The sequence below is a fragment of the Miniopterus natalensis genome, chromosome 2 (assembly GCF_054644295.1).
Source record: "Miniopterus natalensis isolate mMinNat1 chromosome 2, mMinNat1.hap1, whole genome shotgun sequence".
In the NCBI taxonomy this organism is placed as follows: Eukaryota; Metazoa; Chordata; class Mammalia; order Chiroptera; family Miniopteridae; genus Miniopterus; species Miniopterus natalensis.
In genome coordinates, this window is record NC_142082.1 from 95693471 (window position 1) to 95715633 (window position 22163).

Consider the following 22163-nt stretch of genomic DNA (forward strand, 5'->3'; position numbering starts at 1 on the left):
AGTATTTTTCACTTTATGTAAATTTCCTCAGGTCTTTGAAAATATGACTTTTATATTATGCTGCATTCTGTGAATAAGGATGAAGAATTACTTCTTTTCATTCCTGACGTATTTAGTACATATGGTTTAGTTCCCGCTGCTCAACAATGACTAAAGAAACAATAAAAAAGGCTTTATATTACTCTTTTTTAATTTTAATTTTACTTTTTTTAATCCTCACCTGAGGATATTTTTTCCAATAACTTTTAGAAAGATTGGAAGGGAGGGAGGGAGGAGGAGAGAGAGAAACATTGATATGTGAGAGGCATCGACTGGATGCCTCCTGCACACATCCTGACCAGGGCCGGGTTTGAACCTGCAACCCTTGACTGGGAATTGAACCCATGACTGTTAGGTGTGCGGGCCATATTCCATAGTACGAATACACCACATTTCATTCATCCAGAGTCTACGTGATGAACATTGACTGTTTCCACATTTGTTGATTATGATGCTACTGCTATGAACATTCACATATGGTCCTCTGAATGCTCTAACCACTGAGCAACACCGACCAGGGCTATTACTCTTTTTTTTAAATTTATTTTTATTGTTGAGAGTATTATAGATGTCCTGGCATGTAATCCTGTTTTTCCTAATATTCTTTTTTTTCTAACTAAAACTGTACAGTCTGTTTTAACCATACTTTCTAACCCTATTTCAATGGCACCCTATTCTCAAGCTAATTTAAATAATAAATAAAAATGATAAAATGCATTAATTAATCTTGTTTAATTAAAATACATTAATATAGGGCTGGGAGAAACCTAAGAAGTCATCCACTCCAACTTTTTCATTTGTGGAAAGAGAAAAGCATGGATAACTAAGGTCTTGTTACCACAGTCTTTCCCATACTCACACTTGGTGGAATGTATTTATCATCTTCATCAATTTCCAATGGAACAGCAATCAGTTTTTGGAAAGCCTTCTTCATTTTCTCTCGATCTCCAACTGCAAAGTAACTGAGAATGAGGTTGAAGCCAGCCTTCAGGTTCGGTGCCATGCTCATTATGTGCTCAAATGAATTAATGGCATCAGAGTACTGGCCAGTTTTAATAAATGTAACTCCAATGTTCTGCATAATTTTAATCCTAAAGAGAAATAAACAGGGATCAGCATTAAGTCTGAACTCTTCAGTACCGTAGTCAAGACATTCCAGAGTTCCCTTCTTTTCTATTCTACTTGACTTTTTTTGCTTTGTTTTGCTGAAGTTTTATTGAGGCTTAATTCACATATCACAAAATTTATTTGTTTTCAGTACCTGCTTCAATGATTACTACTATATTCATACAGTTGTGGAACTATAACTGTATTCTTACTAAGTCATTCCTGTCACCCTAAAGAGAAAACCTATGTCCATCAGCAGTCACTCCCATTACCACCTCCAGCCCTGGGCAACATAAACCTTTCCTTTATTGATTGACTGATGAGAGAGAAAGGGGGGGTACTGATTTGTTCTTTCACTTATTTATGCATTCATTAGTTGATTATTCTTATATGTGACAACCAACTTAGCTACCTGGCCAGGGCCCTAACCTGTGTTTCTGGATTTGCCTTTTCTAGATGCTGCATATAAACGGACTCATGCAAATGTTACATTTTTGTGTTGGTGTCTCTCAATCAGCAGAATCTTTTGAAGGCTCCTCATATTGTAGCATATGCCAGCACTTCATTCCTTTCATTGTCAAATAGTATGAATACACCACATTTAACTCATCCATAGCCTACTTGATGGACACTGATTGTTTCCACTTTCGGTAATTATGAATGCTGCTGCTAAAAACATTCATATATGATCCTTTGTGACATGTTTTCACTTTCTTGGGTATGTACCTGAGAGTGGTACATACAGTACCACTGGTCATACAATAAATCTGTGTTTAACTTTTTAAGAGATTGCCTAATTATTTTCCAAAGTGGCTGTACCATCACCAATGTATGAGGTTTCTGATTTCTCTGCATCTCTTCAGTACTTGTTATTGCCCATCTTTTGGTTATAGACATTCTAAAGGCCACGATCCCATCTTATTTCTAACTACTTCTCAACATAATCCCTCTATTTCAACTACATTCATTCATTCATTCATAATTCTCTGACCAGATCATGAACACTGATTTCCTTGACTCTTCTTGTGTTGTTCCTTTGTCTGGAATGTTTCCCCTTCTTTCCTCTTCACTTAACTCATTTATCTCAAGTACACCTCCTTCATAATGTCTTTCCTTACTACTCCTGTTCTCAATAATTATTCCCTCAACTTAATTACTATAGCACTTTTTTTGTGTGTGAATTTAGAGAGAGTGAAACGAAGGGAGGGAGGGGAGGAGGGAGGGAGGAGAGAAACATCGATGTGAGAGAGACACACTGATTGGTTGCCTCCCTCATGCACCCGAGCCAGGCCAGGAATGCAACCTGCTACCCAGGTATGTGCCCTTGACTGGGAATTGAACCCGCAACCCTTTGGTGTGCGGGATAATGTTCTAACCACTGAGAAACACTGCCAGGGCACTACAGCACCTTTTGATTCCTGATTATTAAATACTTAATATATGCTGTCTAACATTATTACCTTCTAAAAAGCTCAAATTCTTGGCCTCACCTGGGGTTAAAAGTACTTTAAGGGCACCGTTTTATAAGCCAGGTATTTACTGATAAGATGTCGTGCATAATTTAAAAACAAATGATCACGAAAGGTGGCATTTGCACATAATTAAGTTTCACAGAGGGAGTGTACTGGGACTAGGGGAAATTATGACCAGTAAATATCCTGGAAACCTATGTTCCTGAATTTATTACCAGACCATAAGGTAATTTACTGTGTCTGCTCTCAAAATATTGTAGGAATAGAAAGTATCCCATTTTCCCCCTCCAACCCTGTCTTCTCAGATTCAAAAGCAATCCCTTCCTCCCAAGATTTCACTCTCAATCTATAGCACCAATGTCAGAGTGTCTAAATTTCTAGCCTTGTTTTCGAGAGTCTGGCATGTACTAAAGGACTAAGTTAGATTTTGTGTTGGCAATTAGCTGCATTTGGTGATTATCCCCTATAGAGGGCAAGTAGTTTAGTTTTACTTCAGTTGGTCACATATTATGCCTTTAACCTTTAACTTGTCATTATACAAATGTGTGCAAGTACAGACATCACATAAATCTAACACCTCTCATGTACAAACACCTCAAAATGTTCAACCCACTGACAACAGGTCAGAAGAGTTATCTTGTTTCTGAAAAATAACACAAATTTTACAAGTTATCATTATGTAAACTCACCTCATTTCTTTATGGACACTTGGAATTTGATCTAATGCCATCCGGTAGAATTTAATGGCTTTGGAATAATTTCTTTGCTTTAAGTAAATATTTCCCATATTCACTTTCAATCTTCCTAATTTAAAAAATAAATGAATATATAATATTTTGTTTTTCATTTTTTTTCTATGATATTTTAGATAACCATAATTCATATTATTTGAAGCTTTCTCAAGTTATAAAGGTTCAGGCATTACCTAAAATTCTCCCTTTAGAATAGTCATACTATTTTCACATATCCACAAACTAATTATGTGAGGAAATGGAACTTAAGACAGATGGATTCCTAAAAAATACAACTAGAAAACAACTGATTTACATTAGAAAACTGGAGTTGTGTTCTCCTAAGAAAAACGTGGAATTTTAAAATTAGACTCAATAATGCTACATACATTTTAATATGACATTCAAAAAATGATATTAATAAACTTTAATACGGATATCAAAAACTACACAATGTGCATGCTAGATATAAATAATAGTCTCTTGGGAATGAATTATACAAGGGGAAGCACACTTGATGGGGTTGCCATGCCTCACTCTACCTGTGATGACAGAGCACATTTTTTGTTTACTATTAGGTAATATACCTCATACCAACTATATTTCCTCATTTGCATTTGTGTGATTTTAATATAAATTGTATCTTTAAGCAGGACACCACTATATAAATAACAAATTTATTTTAGAGCATAGGTCATTTCATTGTAAGAAACCATAAAGTGAGGAAACATAAATGAACACCACAAAAGAACTAAACTTACTAGACAAACTGACTATAAACACTTACCTGCATTGATAAACATCTTATTTTTCACTATAACTTGATATGTGTTTAGTGCTTCAGCATACATTTCGTTAGCTGAATACTGACTGGCCAAGTTGAAAAGAACCTAAGGAAGAAAAATATTGCAAACAGACACATAATGACCATTTTAGGCCCCTTTTGCTTATAACCTTTCTAGAGATTAAAGTCATATAACAAAGTTAGTTGCTTATATCAAGATACCCAACCAATTAGAAAATGAAGTAGACAGAAAATCTTGCATTCCAAATGAAACAGAACATTCAGATAGGTAAGGCTGACCTCTGAATTTCACCTTAATTTCCTATGTATTCTTTCTATTTTAGGTAGTATTTGCCATCCATTAATCTCAGGAAGACCTACACAGAATAATCATGTCTTCTTAATGTTGCTAGTGATAAAAGGAATAAGCAATATAGTGAACCAAATTCTTTTCATAAATATAAATTAAACTTCATGTAGGAATATCTTAAACTTTTATTTGAATAGTAATTCTCTACATGCAAAATTATAATTTAAGTTATTAAGTTATAGCAAGTTATCTCCCTAGAGGTAAAAAAATGATCATTGTAAATTGGTCATGGAATTTAAAAATATTTGCTACAAATAGTAAACATCTAAAATTCTTATTTAGTTTCATATGTACTTTTTTCCATGTGTTTGACACATAACAACTTTTCCCACTAAAAATATACCCTTTAAAACAGCTCTATCAACATCAAGGAACTCTCTTTTTAGAATTAAAGAAATTTTGCTAGAAATTAGTTTTTTGGTTTTTTTTACTACCCTTACAGAACAATGTCTTATTTGCCTCATTTGAAGTTCTTGAAAATCACAGGCCAAAAAGTCCACATTAGAATCTAATTAAAGTAACCACACTGAACAGAGCATAAATATCAGCAGTCTTCAAGAAATAGCCATTGGCTGGTGGTTTGTGAGCACTTACTAAGTTATTAAAGACAACTAATCAACAAACTAAATAAAAAGAAGATCTTTGCCCTGGCCAGATAGCTCAGTTGGTTAGAATGTGGTCCTCATAAACCAAGGTTGTGGGTTCAATCCCCAGTCAGGGCACATACAAGAATCAACCAATGAATGCATAAATAAGTGGAACAACAAATATCTCTCTTTCTCTCTCTCTCTCTCTTTCTCTAAGTCAATCAATAAATAAAGTGTATAAAGAGATCTTCACACAGACCAAAGACAACAGTGTCTCATGAACTCTTGCTCAAAGAAAGATTATCATTAATCTAATTCTAGGCATCTGAGGTTCAATAAGATTTTAAAAATAAAAGGAAACAACAAATATAAAAGATAAAAGACTTCTGGAATCTACAAATCCTAGGCAAAATAATTTTACTCAACAGGTATTGCATACTTACTGAGTAAGTTAAATCCAGATTGATGTTTTCTGGAGTTGTCACTTGCTCACGTTGTCTCACCAACACTCTCTCTTTTCTTCCTGCGTCTTTCGCCTTTTCTAAGGCCTGAAATCAAGTTTATACTCTGAGCCTTCATTATGAGCATCTGTACATTTGGGAAACACCTGCATGCAGCTGGTTGGATGCCATACCCATCCCTGGATGCCCAGGGCCCGGCAGTACCCTTAACACACACTCTCCTTGACAACAAAAGAAGCCAGACCATTTGCTTAAACTGGAGCTCACCATCATAAAAATATGTGTTTATTCTGGAAAAGAAGAGGGAGTCTGAGGGACAAAATGTACAGTAGCTTTGCCCCAAGTCCAGTCTCTTCATTACCATGCCTTCCACTACTTTTAGGTTTGACTATGCCTTTGATTTTATTTTTTCCTCCAAACTCCTCAATCTTTGGGTATTTTAATTCCATCTTATGTGATAGGAATTTAGATGGATTTGTTTGGTTTCTGGGATGCCCAAAATCTAGACAAGTCACAGGATAACTGCTACTCAATGTTATGGCAGATGCTTAGTTTGGCTCTCACATTCTACTTAGAATGCCAGGAACTTTCTATTCCTCTGAGACTAACCATACACAGATTAATGCAACAGGAGATTTTTTTTTTTAGAACTAGATTTAAAAAGGCACCAGTTTTATCAGCAACAAAAGTAGCTTTTCATATTGAACATTCTTCCCTAATGGTAGTCATTAATCCGATAACTAAAGTCACAGAAATTATATTTATATAGTATAACAATCAAAGTAATATGAACAAAAGCAAATTAAAAGAAAATATTTAATAATTAAAAAAAAAGAAAGAAAGCAGAGTAGGATTCCCAACAAACAAACCATGATTTTGCAGTCTACTTAGGAAAAAATACTTTACTGTAGTGAGACTTAAATAAAAGAGAGCTCTCAGCACTGTGAGCGGATGATGTTAGCTATGCCTTTGAGCAGGCTGAATTTAATCCATTAGTCCACCAGGCTTCAAAATTTAATCAACAAATACATTACAATTTTTTTCCCCTACCAAAATGACTAATGTCAAAAATTATAAAATCAGTCAACTGGTCTAACATCAGAGCTTATGTAGTTACAATTGCAGGTTCTCAAAATAATTGCTTCAGTGAAAATTCTAAGGCCAATCAATAGCAAAACAAAAAATATTTATCTATACAGATACTTGTATGTATGCACATACAAAACCAGATATATACATATACACACTTCATAATACTGAATCCTGTTAGTTTATAAACTTACCAGTTTTAAGTCTCCACAACTGTTGGCAATACAACTTTCTTCAACCAACTCATTTACTTTCTTCTCTAGTTGTCTAATCTTTTCTTCTGGACTATCAAAGAAGAAAGCAGGTAATCATTCAACCTCTAATGATGTATACTAAAATTAAACTTACTTTTAACATTTCCATTATATGTGCTTTTCAACATGAATAGGTCATAGATAAGACAAATGTAGAAATGGCATTAAGGAGCAGATGTACTATTGTTTTTAACAATTACATTATGTAATTATTCAGAATAACAGTGAAAATAGCTAACATTTACTTAGTATAAGTATAATTTCACACTGAGCTACATGCTTTACCCTAATTGTGGCATTTAATCCTCATAACCACATTTAATACAAGTACTATCATTATTCTGTTTACTGATAGGGAAACTGAGATTTAGAAAGTTAAGTGCTACACCCAAGATCACACAGCTAGAAAGTTAGAGGGCCAGGATTTAAACCCAGTAAGGTAAGTCTAGGAGCCATGCTATTGTATTATTATCTCCAAGAGAAAGCAGATCTTTTTTTCAGATGTATGACAAATGGAAACTTTTTTTAAAAAAAAATAAATCTCTATTGGTTTCAGAGAGAGGAAGGGAGAGGGAGAGAGAGGTAGAAACATCAATGATGAGAGAGTCATTGATCGGCTGCCTCCTGCATGCCCCCCCACTGGGGATCGAGCCCACAGCCCGGGCATGTGTCCTGACTGGAAATTGAACCTTGATCTCCTGGATCCTACGTTGATGCTCAACCGCTGAGCCATGACCAGCTGGGCCAAATGGAAACTTTATATGGTGGTTAGGAAAACTGAAGCTCCCCATAAAAGAAATAATACAGTAATTATTATTTACTACCAGATAGGTACTGAAGAGAAGGTTTCTAACAAGGTGAGAAGTTTAAAAACCCTGACTCCATTAGTGGCAAACACAATACCTCAAATCAGTCACCTTTCAAAAATGACATAAATTTCTTTTTGCTCCTACTTTCTTTCAGCAAAATACAACACTCTGAATGCACATCAGTGCCTAGATAAAATTTTACCATGAGTATATCGGAACACATTGTATTTCTCTTAACCCTCCAGAAATGTGACTTTAAAAAATACAGGAATAAACTTAACAGCATAGCCTTGTCTACAGAATTATATTTTTCATTGGAACCTGCCTACAAATTTCATCAGGTGGAATATAAATTTTATGAGTTTACAAAGATCTGCAAAATTCTAACTAATAAATGAGCATAATAGATGGCGGTTTCATAAAGGTTACAATGTATAGAATTCTATTTTCTGGTTGCCAACAGTTTGTTATTACTAAACCTAAAATATCAATGTAAAATTTTAAAGCAAAAATCTGTAAGAGAACTCTATGAAGACACTCAAAGTAACTAACCTGTCCATATCAAATGCCAAAAAAAATTAAAAAATGGACTCTGTATGCAGACAGTGCTGGACACCAACCCACACAAGAGCCTGCCATCCACCCTTCCTTGCATGCAGGATCTACACTCGTCAAGTCTCATTCTGTTGCCAAATGTTTGGTTCAGTCATAGGCAAGTGATGAGAAGTGAAGGCACATCTTCTTGGGGTGGAGGGTCCTAGAGAGATTTTCTTTGCTTTTTTAAAAGGGTCCTGAGACTGGAACTTTCTGATTCCAGCTAGGCTTTATCAATGTTCTGATTCTGAAAATTTTGAGCTCTAATGGCACTCTTGGCATCATAAGGATGGGCAGGCTCTTGAGAAAAGCCAAGAGAATCAGAGGGAAAATGAACCAGGGCTGATGTTACTGGGAAGTTAAATTAACCATCCCTAGACCTGCCCTTCCTCCAGACTTCCTGTTAATAACATAACAGATGTTCTTATTGTGTGTGTGTTTCTGATGTGTCTTCTGTTGTTAGCAGCTAAAAGGATCCAGAATGATATAATATTTTTAAAAAATAACATACTTTTATTAGCAGACATGCTGTCATTAACTAGAATACAAAATAAACTGATTTTCTATAGAGATCTTTGTTAGTTGAAAATGGAAATTATGTAATTTAAACAAAAGCCCAAATACTGGATTTAAGAATTACAATTTAATAACACCTACTTTATAGAAACAAAACAGTGCAGTGGTTAATAGCATGAGCTCTGGAAATAGCCTGGTTTCAAATCTCAGTCCTGCCATTTATTAGTGCTACCAAGTCAAGATCTCTGTTCTTTATATTCTCTCTCTACAAACTAATGATAATAATAGCTCAGTCTTCATTTATCTATAAAACTGCACAATGCTTGGCACCCAGTGAGTACTCAGTATTTGCTTCTAAAATTATTTGTAAAATGTACACATCAAAGGAACCTAGATACAAGTACTTATATACAGCTGAATTTATACCATAGTTTTTGGCTACTTTCTAACCACTAGCACAAAACTAAGTTAATTCAGTAAAAATTAAATTTCTCAATACTGATACGACTGACTTCATGTTCTCTTAATTCTTTTCTCTGAAATATTCTTTTAAAATAAGCATATTTTATTACATTTACAACCCTGTTTGGCCTTCAAGAGAATCAATATTGGGCTCCATAAAAATTAAATATATCTTCAAGTCAAATAACATTATAATAAAACTATACAGTATACACATGGCTATTTTTCTTAGGTTTGATTCTTTTGCTATTCCAAGAACTTGGGATGATATCATAATTACTATTCTGCTGAAACAAACTTTTAAAATACTTAAAAATTATTTATTTGGAAAACAACAACAACAACAATGAAACAACAGCATAAGGACTTACGTACCTATCTTCATTCTTGGCTTCCAAAGGAGGAGCAGGGCCCCTTGATTGACCAAGGGGGTCAAATGCAGAGCCTGAGACACAATTCAAAAGTTCATATTTAATCTGCAACCCAGTATAACTGAAGAAAATATAAAACCTTGCACAAGTTATTTATTTATTAAGTGACTTGGATTACCTATTTATCAAGTAGGCAGGACATTTATTATGTCTACATAAATATTTTGTATATCAAGAAATTGGTGAGATTTTTTACATAAAACTTTTTGTGTAAATAAAACATGTGTGTTAACATACAAAAACAAAAATGAGATGATCTCTCAGTATTTACTCCTCCCTCACAGTAATCTATCCCTATTATGAACTCTAAATTATCAATCATGTGAGTAATAACCTGGTATTGGCTTTTTAATTGTCCTTGCTGGTATAATAAACATTAATTTTTGTCCTAAAAATTTTATTTTAAAATTATTATTTAAGTTATCATGTAAAAAAATACTATTTTTACCTTTAATTTTAAAAAATGAGCTCTAACTTATATAAAATAAAACACAAAATTGTAATGTACAATTTATTCAGTACAATTTAACAAATTACTGCCAGTAGAACTATATCCCAATTGTGATGCAGAGTATTTTCATCACCCCTTTCCTTTCTTATGGTACTTAAAATAATGGCACACCTTATAATCAATGGCATGTTAGATTTTAAATGGTAATAATATTTACACATACAAAAACAGTAACAAATATTAAAAGCTCTGAAAAAATTAAGAGACAAACCTCTCAAAGCTGCTTTGGTAAAACCAGCTGCTCTCACTGCTGTCATAGGTCTAGTAACTCCATCCTTAAAAGAATAGGAATCATTTAAAAGTATTTACAGTTCTGCAAATGACACATACCTTAATATAACTGCAATTTTTAATACTGATTTTTAATCACTATCTACTTATTCTCTGCTTCTGCTCCTGTGTGTCAATCCTGTCTCTATTTTCCCTTTCTCCTATAACTATAATTCCTTGATTAACTGGGCTTACTTTGTTTGAAAAGAAAAAAAACCCCAAAATTCATGGATTTTTACGTAGCACCTTATGTAGCCTATTAGCTGGCTACTCCCCTACTTTTGGTTGGTATCCTCTATGCCCATGAGAGAAACCACAGACATGGTTGTAAACCAGAGTGCACCATACAAGCAAACCATCAGTTCATGTCCACTCCCCAGTAGGATCCCATCTGAGACCTCAGGTAAGTCCAGAGACTGCCTCCAAAGATTTCAAACAGTCCAACCTGTAGCCCACACTTTAAAGAATCAGGGTCATTATATAAATAATATCTTCTTTAACATTTTAAATAATATAATAAAAAAAAGAAAACCTTGGTAATATTCTAAGTCACAAGAGAGGCCCCAAATAAACAACCACATGACAGAGATACCTGGACAGCCCCTGTCACCGGTCTTCCCATTGATGATGCCAGGGATGTCTTGGACTAGTAAACAGAAAACTAAGTTAAAACAATTCCAAAAAAAATCTACACTTTATTTTACAAACAAAGTTATAAAAGTTTTTCATAACTTTTTTCTTCATTCTATTGGCAAATGAACCTAAACATATTTTTTTCCATGTATCATCTGAGGACATAGGGTCAAACAGTAAAACTCTAAAGCAGGCATCAGCAAACTACAATCCTCAGTCTTTGTAAATAAAGTTTCATTGGAACACAGCCATGCCTGTCTGTGGCTGCTCCTGCACTAGGAATGCAGATTCCTGTACCTGCAGGAGAGACTGTCTAACCTGGAAAGCCTAAACGCCCCGGCCCCTCACAGCAAATGTTTGCTGTCTCCTGTTCTGAAACATCACCAAAAATCAAATTTATAAGTAATACATGTGTAGGCTGATTAATAAAAGCAAGTTTCATATGGCACACAGTTATATATAAGGTTACTTTCTTCATTCATATAAAGGGACAGCATGAAGGCAACTGCCCTGGACCTCTAGGTTCTGAAACCATTTTTCTGACCTCTAAGAAATACTATCATAAGGACTGGGAAATGATATACCACCTCATTCACTTATGTTTCTCCCATTCTTCTGTTATTTCATATAAACATCCAAATTTGGGCAACATTTAAAAGATTTTCCTTTATGGATTTTTATATAGCATCTTTCCTCCAAAAATCTCAAATAAAAGCAAGGCCCAAATATATGCCTTTGAAATTTTTCTTAAATTTTACTTTTTTATGTATTAATTAATAAGTTTTTTAAAATTACAATCATTACATTTATATTACATCTAACTTCACATAAAATATATGAATGGAATACACATGAAACTTGGTCATATTATATAAATAAATGAAAGGGAGTCAATCAACACAAGGTTTACAAATAGAACAAGATAATAAAATATTTTATGATATATTTACAATCAAAATGACTAGAATATTCAAAGCTATTAATCAAATAGGACTTTTATAATGTTCATAACTATTCAAAATAGAAAATATATCTGGGTCATGAACAGAAAAATAGCCCAAATTGCTTAGAACTGCCTAAAGTGAACTTATGTTTAAGATAAAGCATCTTAATATTTTCACCTTAAGAAAACCTACCCCATATCCAGTAGCTACAGGTCTAGTAACTGCTGTGCTTGGTATTTTAGCAGTTATCTTGGGGAGGGGGGAAAAAAACATAGTTAATAGAATTCAGATTAAGCTACATAATAGAAAACTGGAAAAAGTGGGAAATATAGACTTATCAATAGAGAAATGTTTATACAATATTTAGAATAATTTCCTTTTAAATTATCCTACATATTAAGGAGCTCAGGAATTTTAGGCATTGAGAAGGAGACTATTCTGGAATTAATTTTATAGGAGAAAGGGGACTTGAGAATGACCCAAAGTGCCACTAGGAAAGATCAATTTTCATGGTTGCTGCCATCATTCATCATGCATTCTTATTACTGCCAGCCACTAGGTCTAACAATAGACAGGACTTGTAGTCAGAGAATCTGGGTTCAAATCTCAGCTTTCCTCTATTAGCTGAGTTTATTTAATCTCTTTGAACCTAAAGTTTCTCATCTTTGAAATAAGGATCCAAGGTATGTATGTTGATCACAAAATTATAGTTGAAATCAAACAGGATCATGTAGGGAAACTGGTCAGTTGTTAGGCATATTTGTTTGAAATATTTGATTAAAACATCAATAGAGAAGTTCTACTTCTGGCTATGATGGACTAGTTTTAAATAACATTGCCAGTAAGAATTAAAAAGCTGGGGACAAAAATGTTTTTGTAAAATATCAGTTTGAATATATTAGAGAACCATTAAGGCAGTGAAGAACTGCAAAGTCTCCAGATGAGGAAAAGGGAAGGCTGGAGAGGTGAGCCAGCATTAGGTTTTGTTTTCTCCTACAACCATCTATTTGTTCCAAAGGCATGGCTGAGAAGCTATACATAGCTTTTTGTACACTAACAGGTCTGAGGAAATAAACATTTAAACATCGAAGTTTGGGGCTGGCGAAGGTGGCTGCCCTTGTAATCCTTCTGACTTTAGACTGATCTCAAAAGGCTAAGACTGAAAAGTAAGTTAGAAGTATACCAGCCCTCATAAGGACTAAAGTTCCTATTTAGAATCATCTCAAACTCAACAGGATCAGGGTAACCCAGGATTTCTAGTGCCTTTAGGGGCATAAGCAAGAGTGAATTCTCTCTAGTAAAAGATGAGATCACTTCAGGCTATCCTATCCAGTAGAACTTTCCTGCACTGATGGAAACATCCAATACCTGCCCTGTCTGATGAGATAGCTACTAGCCATACGTGGCTGGCTGCTGAGCATTTGAAATGTGGCTAGTGTAACAAGGATCTGAATTTTTAAATTTTATTTAATTTTAAAAAATTTAATTGTAACTCACCACATGTGGCTAGTGGTTATCATACTGGAAAGCACAGACATATAGCCTTAAATTATCTCTCAGGTTTTTCATTTACAATGTCTGGCATTCATTCAAAAACAACCAGACATATAGGAGGCAAGACTACCTAACAAAGAGCCAAGAAAAACAAAAGAATGAAAAGAAACCCAGAAGGTGATACATATAATGAAAATATCAGACACAGATTTGAACATAACTATGCTTAGTATGTTCAATGAACTAAAACACAAGACTGATAATTTCAGCAGAGAATGTGAAAATATTAAAAAAAAGAATAGAAATTCTAGAACTGAAAAATAGCTGAAAATAATGTAAAATTCTAGCATTGTCCAAGAAGCAGTAAAACACTAATTTATACCAGACTTTAATAAGTTAAAGATGAACATTATAATCTTTAGGAAAACACTAAGAGAATGGTTATAGATGTAAACTCCCAAGATAACAGTGGGGGGAAATGGAATAATAAAAAAAAAACAAAAGAAGGCAAGAAAGAAAATGAAATATAAGAGGCAGAAAGATTGAAAAGCAAATAGTAAGACAATAAATTTAAGCCAAGCCAGTAATTTCATTACATGCAAATGGACTATATACTTCACTAAAACAATAAGATTATCAGACTGTATTTATAAAGCAAAACTCAGTTACATGTTCCTAATAAGCAACATGTCTTAAATATATGGATATGGAAAGGTTGGAAGTTAAAGATCAGGACAGATATATCATGAAAACACTAGACAAAAGAGAGTGGGTATAGCTATATCAACATACTAATATCTAACAAAATAGACAAACAGCATTACTAGAGATTGAAAGGTGTTTCATAACAATAAAAGGCTCAATTTACCATGAAAATATAACATTTCTAAATATTTTTGCTCCAAATATGTAAAGCAAAAAACTTAAAAAAAAAATCTACAATCATAGTGTAAAATTTGACCATATCTTTTTCATTAATAAGTAGTTAATGGCCCCCTCCCCCAAATCAGTAAAAATATAAGATACTAAAAACATACACATTAAAAACTTGACCTAATTGACAGACAATAGGTCTTACAAAAAGCTGAAAAGGGTAAGGTCTCAGGACTTTTTTCTATGAGAACAAACTGAAGGAAAGATTTATATCTATATATATCTTTTTTGCTATTACTCTTTTTAACTATTTACAAATGACTAAATCTGTTTTTTGTTTTTTGTAAGCATTGGTAAGATCTCTTCAGATAAAGTGATCCTACTGTCTCCTCCTTTATTCACTTTACACTCTCATTTGTCGTACCTTTCTTCCCATTAACATTCAACTGTAAATTTACCCTAATCAGTCTCTTCTGATTGTCCCAGTGACAAATAAGTTGTTATGGTCCCATAACAACTTACACCCTTTCTTACAAAACTTTCTATATTTCACTATTTCACTTAGTACCAACCTTGTTTGTTTTCAACTACAAAAGCTTGGCAGATTCCATACACTGTGCAAGTCAGATGTCTATGCTTTGCATGACATACACAAAAATTTTAATAATACTGAAGAAAATCACTCTAGCAATTTAGGTACTGATGAAATATTAATTAATGGAGGACCATTAATCCAAGAGAGTAATTTGTAAATTAAGCTCTGCTGTTTTGAAGGATCAATATTTATATAACTTTAAAAATTAGAAAGGCAAACATTTTTCAAACAATGAGTGATTTAGGTAAACATATTCCAAACCTTACATAAATAGAATTTATATTCTCAAAAGCATAAAATATTATTTGATCTAAAATGTAACTACAAAACATTGCTAAAAGAAATTAAAGAAAAAACATCCCATGTTCATGGATTGGAAAACTTAATATTGCTAAAATGTCTATACTACCAAAAGCAATCTACAGACTCAATTCAATCCCTACCAAAATCCCAATGCCATTTTTTGAAGAAATAGAAAAATTCATCCTAAAATGAATTTGAAATCTCAAGGGACCCTGAATAGCCAAAATAATTTTTAAAAAGAACAAAGTTGGGGAACTCATACTTCCTGATTTCAAAACAGATTACAAAGCTATGGTAACAAAAACAGTGTGGTACTGCTGTAAAAACAGAACAGACCAATGAATCAGAATAAAGGGCCCAGAAAAAACCCCTCATGTATATGGTCAAATGATCTTCAACAAGGTGCCAAGACCACACAATGGGAAAAGGTCAATCTTTCCAAGTGATAGTGGGAAAACTGGATATCCACATGCAAAAAATGAATTTAGGCCCTTATCTTACACCACACACAAAAGTTAATTCAAAATAAATAAAAGGCCTAAACATAAAACCTAAACTATAAAACTCATAGAAGGAAGCACAGGGGAAAAGTTTAATGACATTGGACTTAGCAATGATTTCTTGGATGTGACACAAAAAGCACAGGCAACAAAAGCAAAAATAGACAAATGGAACTACATAAAACAAAAAAATTTTGTGCATCAAAGGACACAGTCAACCCACTGAAAAGGCAACCTACCGAATGAGATAATATATTTTCAAATCACATATCTGATAAGGGGTTAATATCCAGAATATAGAAAGAACTCCTAGAACACAGTAACAAAAAATCAAATAACCTACTTAAGAAATGGGCAAGGAAATTGAATAGACATTTCTTCAAAGATGATATACAAATGGCTAATAAGCATATGAAAAGATACTCAACATCATCAATCATCAGAAAAATGTAAATTAAAACCACAAGAGAATCACCTCAGACCTATTAAAATAGCTACTCTCAAAAAATAGAAAATAATATTTTTTGGCAAGGATATGGAGAAATTGGAACCCCTGTGCACTGTTACTGGGATTGTAAAATGGTGTAGCCACTATGGAAAAGAAAAAGGAAGCTCCTAAAAAAATTAAAAATAGAACTACCATATAATCCAGCAATCGCACCTCTGGGTATCTATCCAAAGGATTGAAAACAAGGTTTCAAAATGTTATGTGCACAGTCATGTTCACAGCAGCATTACTCACAATAGCTAAGAAGTGGAAGCAACCCAAGTGTCCACAGAACAAAATGTGGAGTATTCATACAATGGACTATTATTCAGTATTAAAAAGGAAGAAAATCCTTTCACATGCCACAACATGGGTGAACCTTGAGAATATTATAATAAGTGAAATAAGCCAGTCACAAAAAGACAAATACTTTATGGTTCCACATATATGATATATCAAAAGTAGTCAACTTTATAGAGACAGAAAGTAGAAGGGTGGTTGCCAGGGCCAGGAGGAGGGGGAATAGGAAAGTTGTTTAATGGGGACAGTTTTCAGTTTGGGAAGATGAAAAGGTTCTAGAGATCAGTTTCATAATAATGAGGGGAAAAAAATATATATATATATATATTTGTTAATTCTCCTGAGGATATTTTTTTCCATTGATTTTTAGAGAGTGGAAGGGGGGGCGGGAGAGAGAGAAAGGGAGAGAAACACTGATGTGAGAGACATCGATTGGTTGGCTCCTGCCTGTGCCCTAACTGGGGCTGGGGATCGAACCTGCAACTGAGGTACACGCTCTTGACCCGGGATCAAACCTGCGACCCTCAGTGCTGCGGGCGGACACTCTAAGCACTGAGCCAAACAGGACAGGGCAAGAATAAATATATTTAACACTAACTGAAATGTACATTAAAAAATGGTCAAGGTGGTAAATTTTGTTATGTGTTTTTTATCACAATAAAAATTATTTACTTACTGGAGGTCTTCTGCCATGACTGGTTCTCACAGCTTGCTGAAAAGCTGTGTCATTCTCCAATTCCTAAAATGAAAATTAACATTCAACATGAAATGAGAATTGAATTTTTAAAAAAAAATGTTGAACCTCTGCTTGGCTGGAGTGGCCAAGTTGGAGCGTTGTCCCATGCACAGAAAGGCTACCAGTTTGATTCCTGGTCAGGGCACATACTTGAGTTGTGCGTTCCACCCTGGTCCGGGTGTGTACAGAAGGCAACCGATCTCTCTCTCTCTCTCTCTCTCTCTCTCTCTCTCTGTCTCTCCTCCTCCTCCTCCTCCCTCCCTCCCTCTCTCTCCCTTACTGTCTCTAAGCATGGACTCAGGTGAAGTTTTTTTTAAAATTTTTTTTTACACTTTTTTATTGATTTCAGAGAGAGAGGAAGGGAGAGGGAAAGATAGAAACATCAATGATGAGAGAGAGTCATTGATCAGCTGCCACCTGCACACCCCCTGCTGGGGATCGAGCCCGAAACCTGGGCATGTGCCCTGACCAGGAATGGAACCTTGATCTCTTGGATCATAGGTGGATGCTCAACCACTGAGCCATGCCAGGTGGCCTCAGATAAGGACTAAAAAAAAAAGTTGAACCTCTTCTGTTTGGTATTCACGATCCTCTCTAATTCATCTTATCCCATCTGTGACGTCCCAGTAGGAGCTCATGGTCTCCTGTCTTCAAATCTCCCTCCTTCACACTGCCCAAAATATTAAGGTTCCTTCCTCTGCTAAGAAGAGGAGTACCGATAATGTTGTTCAATTGTAAGGACACTTTACGGGCCACTGTTTAAATGGGTGGCGTCATTATGTCTAGTTAAAGATCAAGTACACAAGGATATGGCCTTTCTTCTGCTTCTTTCCTCCAAGTAGCTTGAGCAGTAGGAACAGAAAACATATCCTTTTCTCTTTCTCTCTTCCTCCCCTCTCTTCTTCCATATGTGGGACCATGACTTAGACTAGCCCTGCCTGAGAAAGCCTTGGGATAGAAAAGGAAATATTCTCTACAAGCAATGGGGCAAATGCTTCCTCATTCCATTTTTGTTATCCCAAGTAAAAAGGACTTCATCTCCCTGGAGCAGTGAAGTCTGAGATTCAGACTAGAGTTAACCTGGGCAAATGGAGGGCTCCATGAATTCCAGCCTACAAGGTCATTTGGAACCAGAACCTCAGTTGAAATAAAACATTATTATGCTTTGCTGATTCCTGACCTGTACTCATATTCTCCCTCAGGAAGTTTGAGGAAAAGAACATCTGTCAAAAGCAAAATACAAGTGTTCCTGGGTTTCCTGGACAAAATGTAATTTTTAGACTCCCAAAAGGACTCAGTCTTACCAACTAATAATCTTCTAACCAGACTTTACTTCCTACTCCTTCACCAACACACACTCTGGCTCTTACCCTTCAAACACCGCTTATGTGCAATTCTCGTAAAGAGCCTCTGATTTATTTCAATCTACAGCAGTCCCCCCATTTCTATGGTTTTGCTTTCTGCCATTTCAGTTACCCAAGGTCAACCATGGACTGAAAACATGAATCATTCCTTTGTCCAGGGTATCCACGCTGTATATACTCCCCTCCCATTAGTCACTTAGGAGCCGTCTAAGTTATCAGATTGGTTATCAGACTGACTGTTGCAGTGTCTGAGTGCTTGTGTTCAAGTAACACTTATTTTTCTTAGTAATGTCTCATTCACCACTCTTCATGTCATCATGAAGGCATTTTGTCATCTCATATCATCACAAGAAAGGTGAGTAGAGTATAATAAGATATTTTGAATGAGAAAGACTACATTTGAGGGAGGAAAGTTAGAATAGGGAACAAAGGCCTCAAGCTCTACCCCTTCCCTTTTCCATCCTGGCTGGAACATTGCAACTTTTGCTGCCCATCTGTTCCCCCCACTTTCCCCTCCCAATTTCTTGTAGTTCAGATAAACAAAAAACAGTCTCAACTAGATTCAGCAGCCATATTGACCTGTCAGTGACCATCAGGGCCATTGTAACATAAAAAATTTGCATTGTGGTGTTGGAACCACTCTGCCTCCCATATCACAGTAACAGTTCTGGGAGGACCAAATGAGAAATCGTTATCCAGAGAGGACAGAGGAGGGACTGGGATGAGCCACATCAGCAGCCAACCCACAAGTGTGAGAAGCTGAGGACCACCCTATCCTCAAAAAACTTTCTACCTAGGCCCCAAAAGGGAAGCTTGTTCTCAGAGTTTGACAGCGCTCCCTTCTCAAGTGTGTACTTTCACTTTAATAAATTTACTGTGCTTTGCAGAATCTTTGTCTCACCCTTAAATTTTTTCTTGCGCGGTGACAAGGACCTGGTCCTTGATATTGGGTTGAGGCCTCCCTTGGCCTCCTCAGTGTCCTCCTGCATCAGCTTTTGGTGAGCTAGCCAAGAGATCTTTTCCTTTCACAGAGTCACCCTGTGAGACTTGAAACCAGGGGAACAGTGAGCTGCTGCAGCTTGTTCCCAGATCACCCCCTGACCCTGTCTCTAAGAACCTGCATCTTGTTTCTCTCCTCCACTCCTGACTGAATCAGTGTCTCTCTCTCTCTTTCTTTTTTTCTCTCTCTCCCTCAGAATCACTCTTGAGTCCTCCTCCTACACGACCAAGAGCTTCAGACCTGCACCCAGCAGTGAGTTTTCTGTCCACAGTTGCTGGTAAGTTTGCCCACATGGACTTGCCTTGTTTTGTCTCTGCCTTTCATAAACACACCTTTTTTAAAATCAGATTTTTCTCTCTTTTTCTGGGGACCAGATGCCCATGATATGGTCATTTAGCTTCCTGACTGAAGACAGTCACAAAATGCCATATTTGTGATCTTATAAACCAGACTTAGGATTCCTCATGCTCCCACCACTCTTTTACTGCGTTCAAGACATTCATCCTCATTTTCAATCGTCTCACTTCCTGCTACTCATAGATGCCTGCACCTTCTTAGGAACCGCCATGTACCTCAGTTTTACCTGGTCTGAATGCAAACTGGAACTGTCACAGACTATTCTATGGTCCTGTGACCACTGTGGCCTTCCCCTGGACCAATTTCTGACCACCCTGGCTTCCCAGGTTGGTTTCTCCTTTCTTGCTAACCACTGTGCAAATCACCAGCTTTGATCCTTTAACTGGAATGATACTTCTTCACCAGGCTTACACCCAGCATCCTAGACTTAATAACTGGCCACAGCCTTTTGGGCCCAAAAGGAGGGGAAAGCAGCAGGGAAGTCACAGACCAGCTCCTCCCTAAGGGCCTCCTTTCCCCTAGTAGCCTCCCTATGCCTGGACAAGTAAACAAATTCCCACTGAGTGGGAAGCCATGGGCCTATCGTCTAAGGGGCCATACTGGCCGACTCCAGGGATGCCCAGGACAAGCTGGCCAGACTTATCGGTGCAGGGGATGCCCTGACCCCTAGGTTTGTACTCTCTAAGCCTGCCCTCAATGAGGAGGTGGATTTTCAGTCCACCTCCTAGTGGGAGGACAGGTTGGGATGCCTCACCCTCACTTGAGCACCCCTTTTCTTTCTCCAGGTATTATGGGAAACTTCTCGTCCATTCCTGAGGACTTGCCACTAGGCTTCGTTCTGGCCAACTGGATGGACTTCAAATTAGATGGCTTAAAACAAACAAACAAACAAATAAAAATTCATTTTCTTCTGCAATACAGCACAACCTCAGTATTAATTAGGGGATGGGGAAACATGGCCTGGAAATGGAACCTTAAATTACAATACTACCCTTCAATCAGATCTCCTCTGCAAATGCCAGGAAAAATGGACAGAAATCTCTTACATATAAGCCTTCATGGCCCTATACCAAGACCCAGAGAAAAGAGGCTCATGTAAGATCTGCTATGCCCATTCCTTTTTCTAGCCCTCCCCAGGTGAATATAGACATCCTAGGTGACCTTCTCCTGTCAGTGCCTCCATCATGCCCAATAAATAATTCAGAAGAACATGAAGGCCAGGAACCAGGCCCCTCCCATACCAAGGTTCCCCTGGGATACCTCCTCTGGCACCTTCCACCCTGCCTATAAGCCCCCCTTACTATGCTTCTTCCTTTTATGCACCAATACCAACGGGAGCCTAGACCCTCAGGACATAACAAGAGTGGAGCCTCTTATCATCCAGACCCCACCAAGTTATGTCCTCCCAGAGAAGTAGCAAAAGGAGGTGTGGGAACCATTAGGGTTCATGTTTCTTTTATCATGAACCTACCTCACCCAATGTAAAATAAAGATAGGCCAGTTTTCAGAAGACCCCAGTTGGTTAGTAGATGAATTTCAAGCACTGACAATGCTTTCTGACCTAGCTTGGAGGGACATTCATATTGTCCTGCCCACCTGTCGTACTCCTGGGGAAAAACATAGGAACTGGTTAGCAGCCGAGGGACACATTGATGGAATGGCAGCAGCCCAACTGGATAGATACCTGGTGGGGTGAATGCAGTTCAGCCTGCAACTACCAGGTGGGACAGGCACCTCACTAGGAAGGATTATATGATACACTGCCTTATAAGAGGCATGAAAAAATATGTCACCAAGCCTATAAATGATGAAAAGGTGAAAGAGGTAACTTAAGGAAAGGAAGAAAAACCTGCTCTATTTCAGGGCAGACTGACTGAGGCCTTTAGAAAGTATACCAACATAAACCCCTCTATGTCTGAGGGACAAGCTTTATTCGGTCAGCATCATATTAGTCAACCTGACCCAGACATCAGACAAAAGTTACAAAAACTTCAATTTGGCCCTCAGACCCCAATGGCTCCATTACTGGAAACCATCTTTGGAGTCTAAAATCATTGTGACCAGACTGAAAGAGATGAAAGGGCCCAGTG

General features: G+C 36.4%; 1 protein-coding gene across 4 annotated transcripts in view; it reads right to left on the reverse strand.

The window, feature by feature from the left end:
* Positions 1–22163, reverse strand: part of IFT88 (intraflagellar transport 88) — a 132300-nt gene that overhangs the window by 94829 nt on the left and 15308 nt on the right. For 3 of the 4 annotated variants that reach the window (XR_015714049.1, XM_016203548.2, XM_087814415.1), the window contains exons 3-12: positions 17293–17355; positions 12257–12313; positions 11080–11133; positions 10429–10492; positions 9651–9720; positions 6835–6925; positions 5534–5638; positions 4137–4239; positions 3308–3422; positions 899–1130 (exon numbers count right to left, since the gene is read on the reverse strand). Coding sequence is in view for 3 of the 4 variants with exons in the window: in XM_016203548.2 (XP_016059034.2) it covers positions 899–1130; positions 3308–3422; positions 4137–4239; positions 5534–5638; positions 6835–6925; positions 9651–9720; positions 10429–10492; positions 11080–11133; positions 12257–12313; positions 17293–17355 (954 nt within the window). In the remaining variant the exon portion in view is untranslated. The remainder of the gene's footprint in view (positions 1–898; positions 1131–3307; positions 3423–4136; positions 4240–5533; positions 5639–6834; positions 6926–9650; positions 9721–10428; positions 10493–11079; positions 11134–12256; positions 12314–17292; positions 17356–22163) is intronic. The other variant, XM_016203549.2, reaches the window with a different exon arrangement.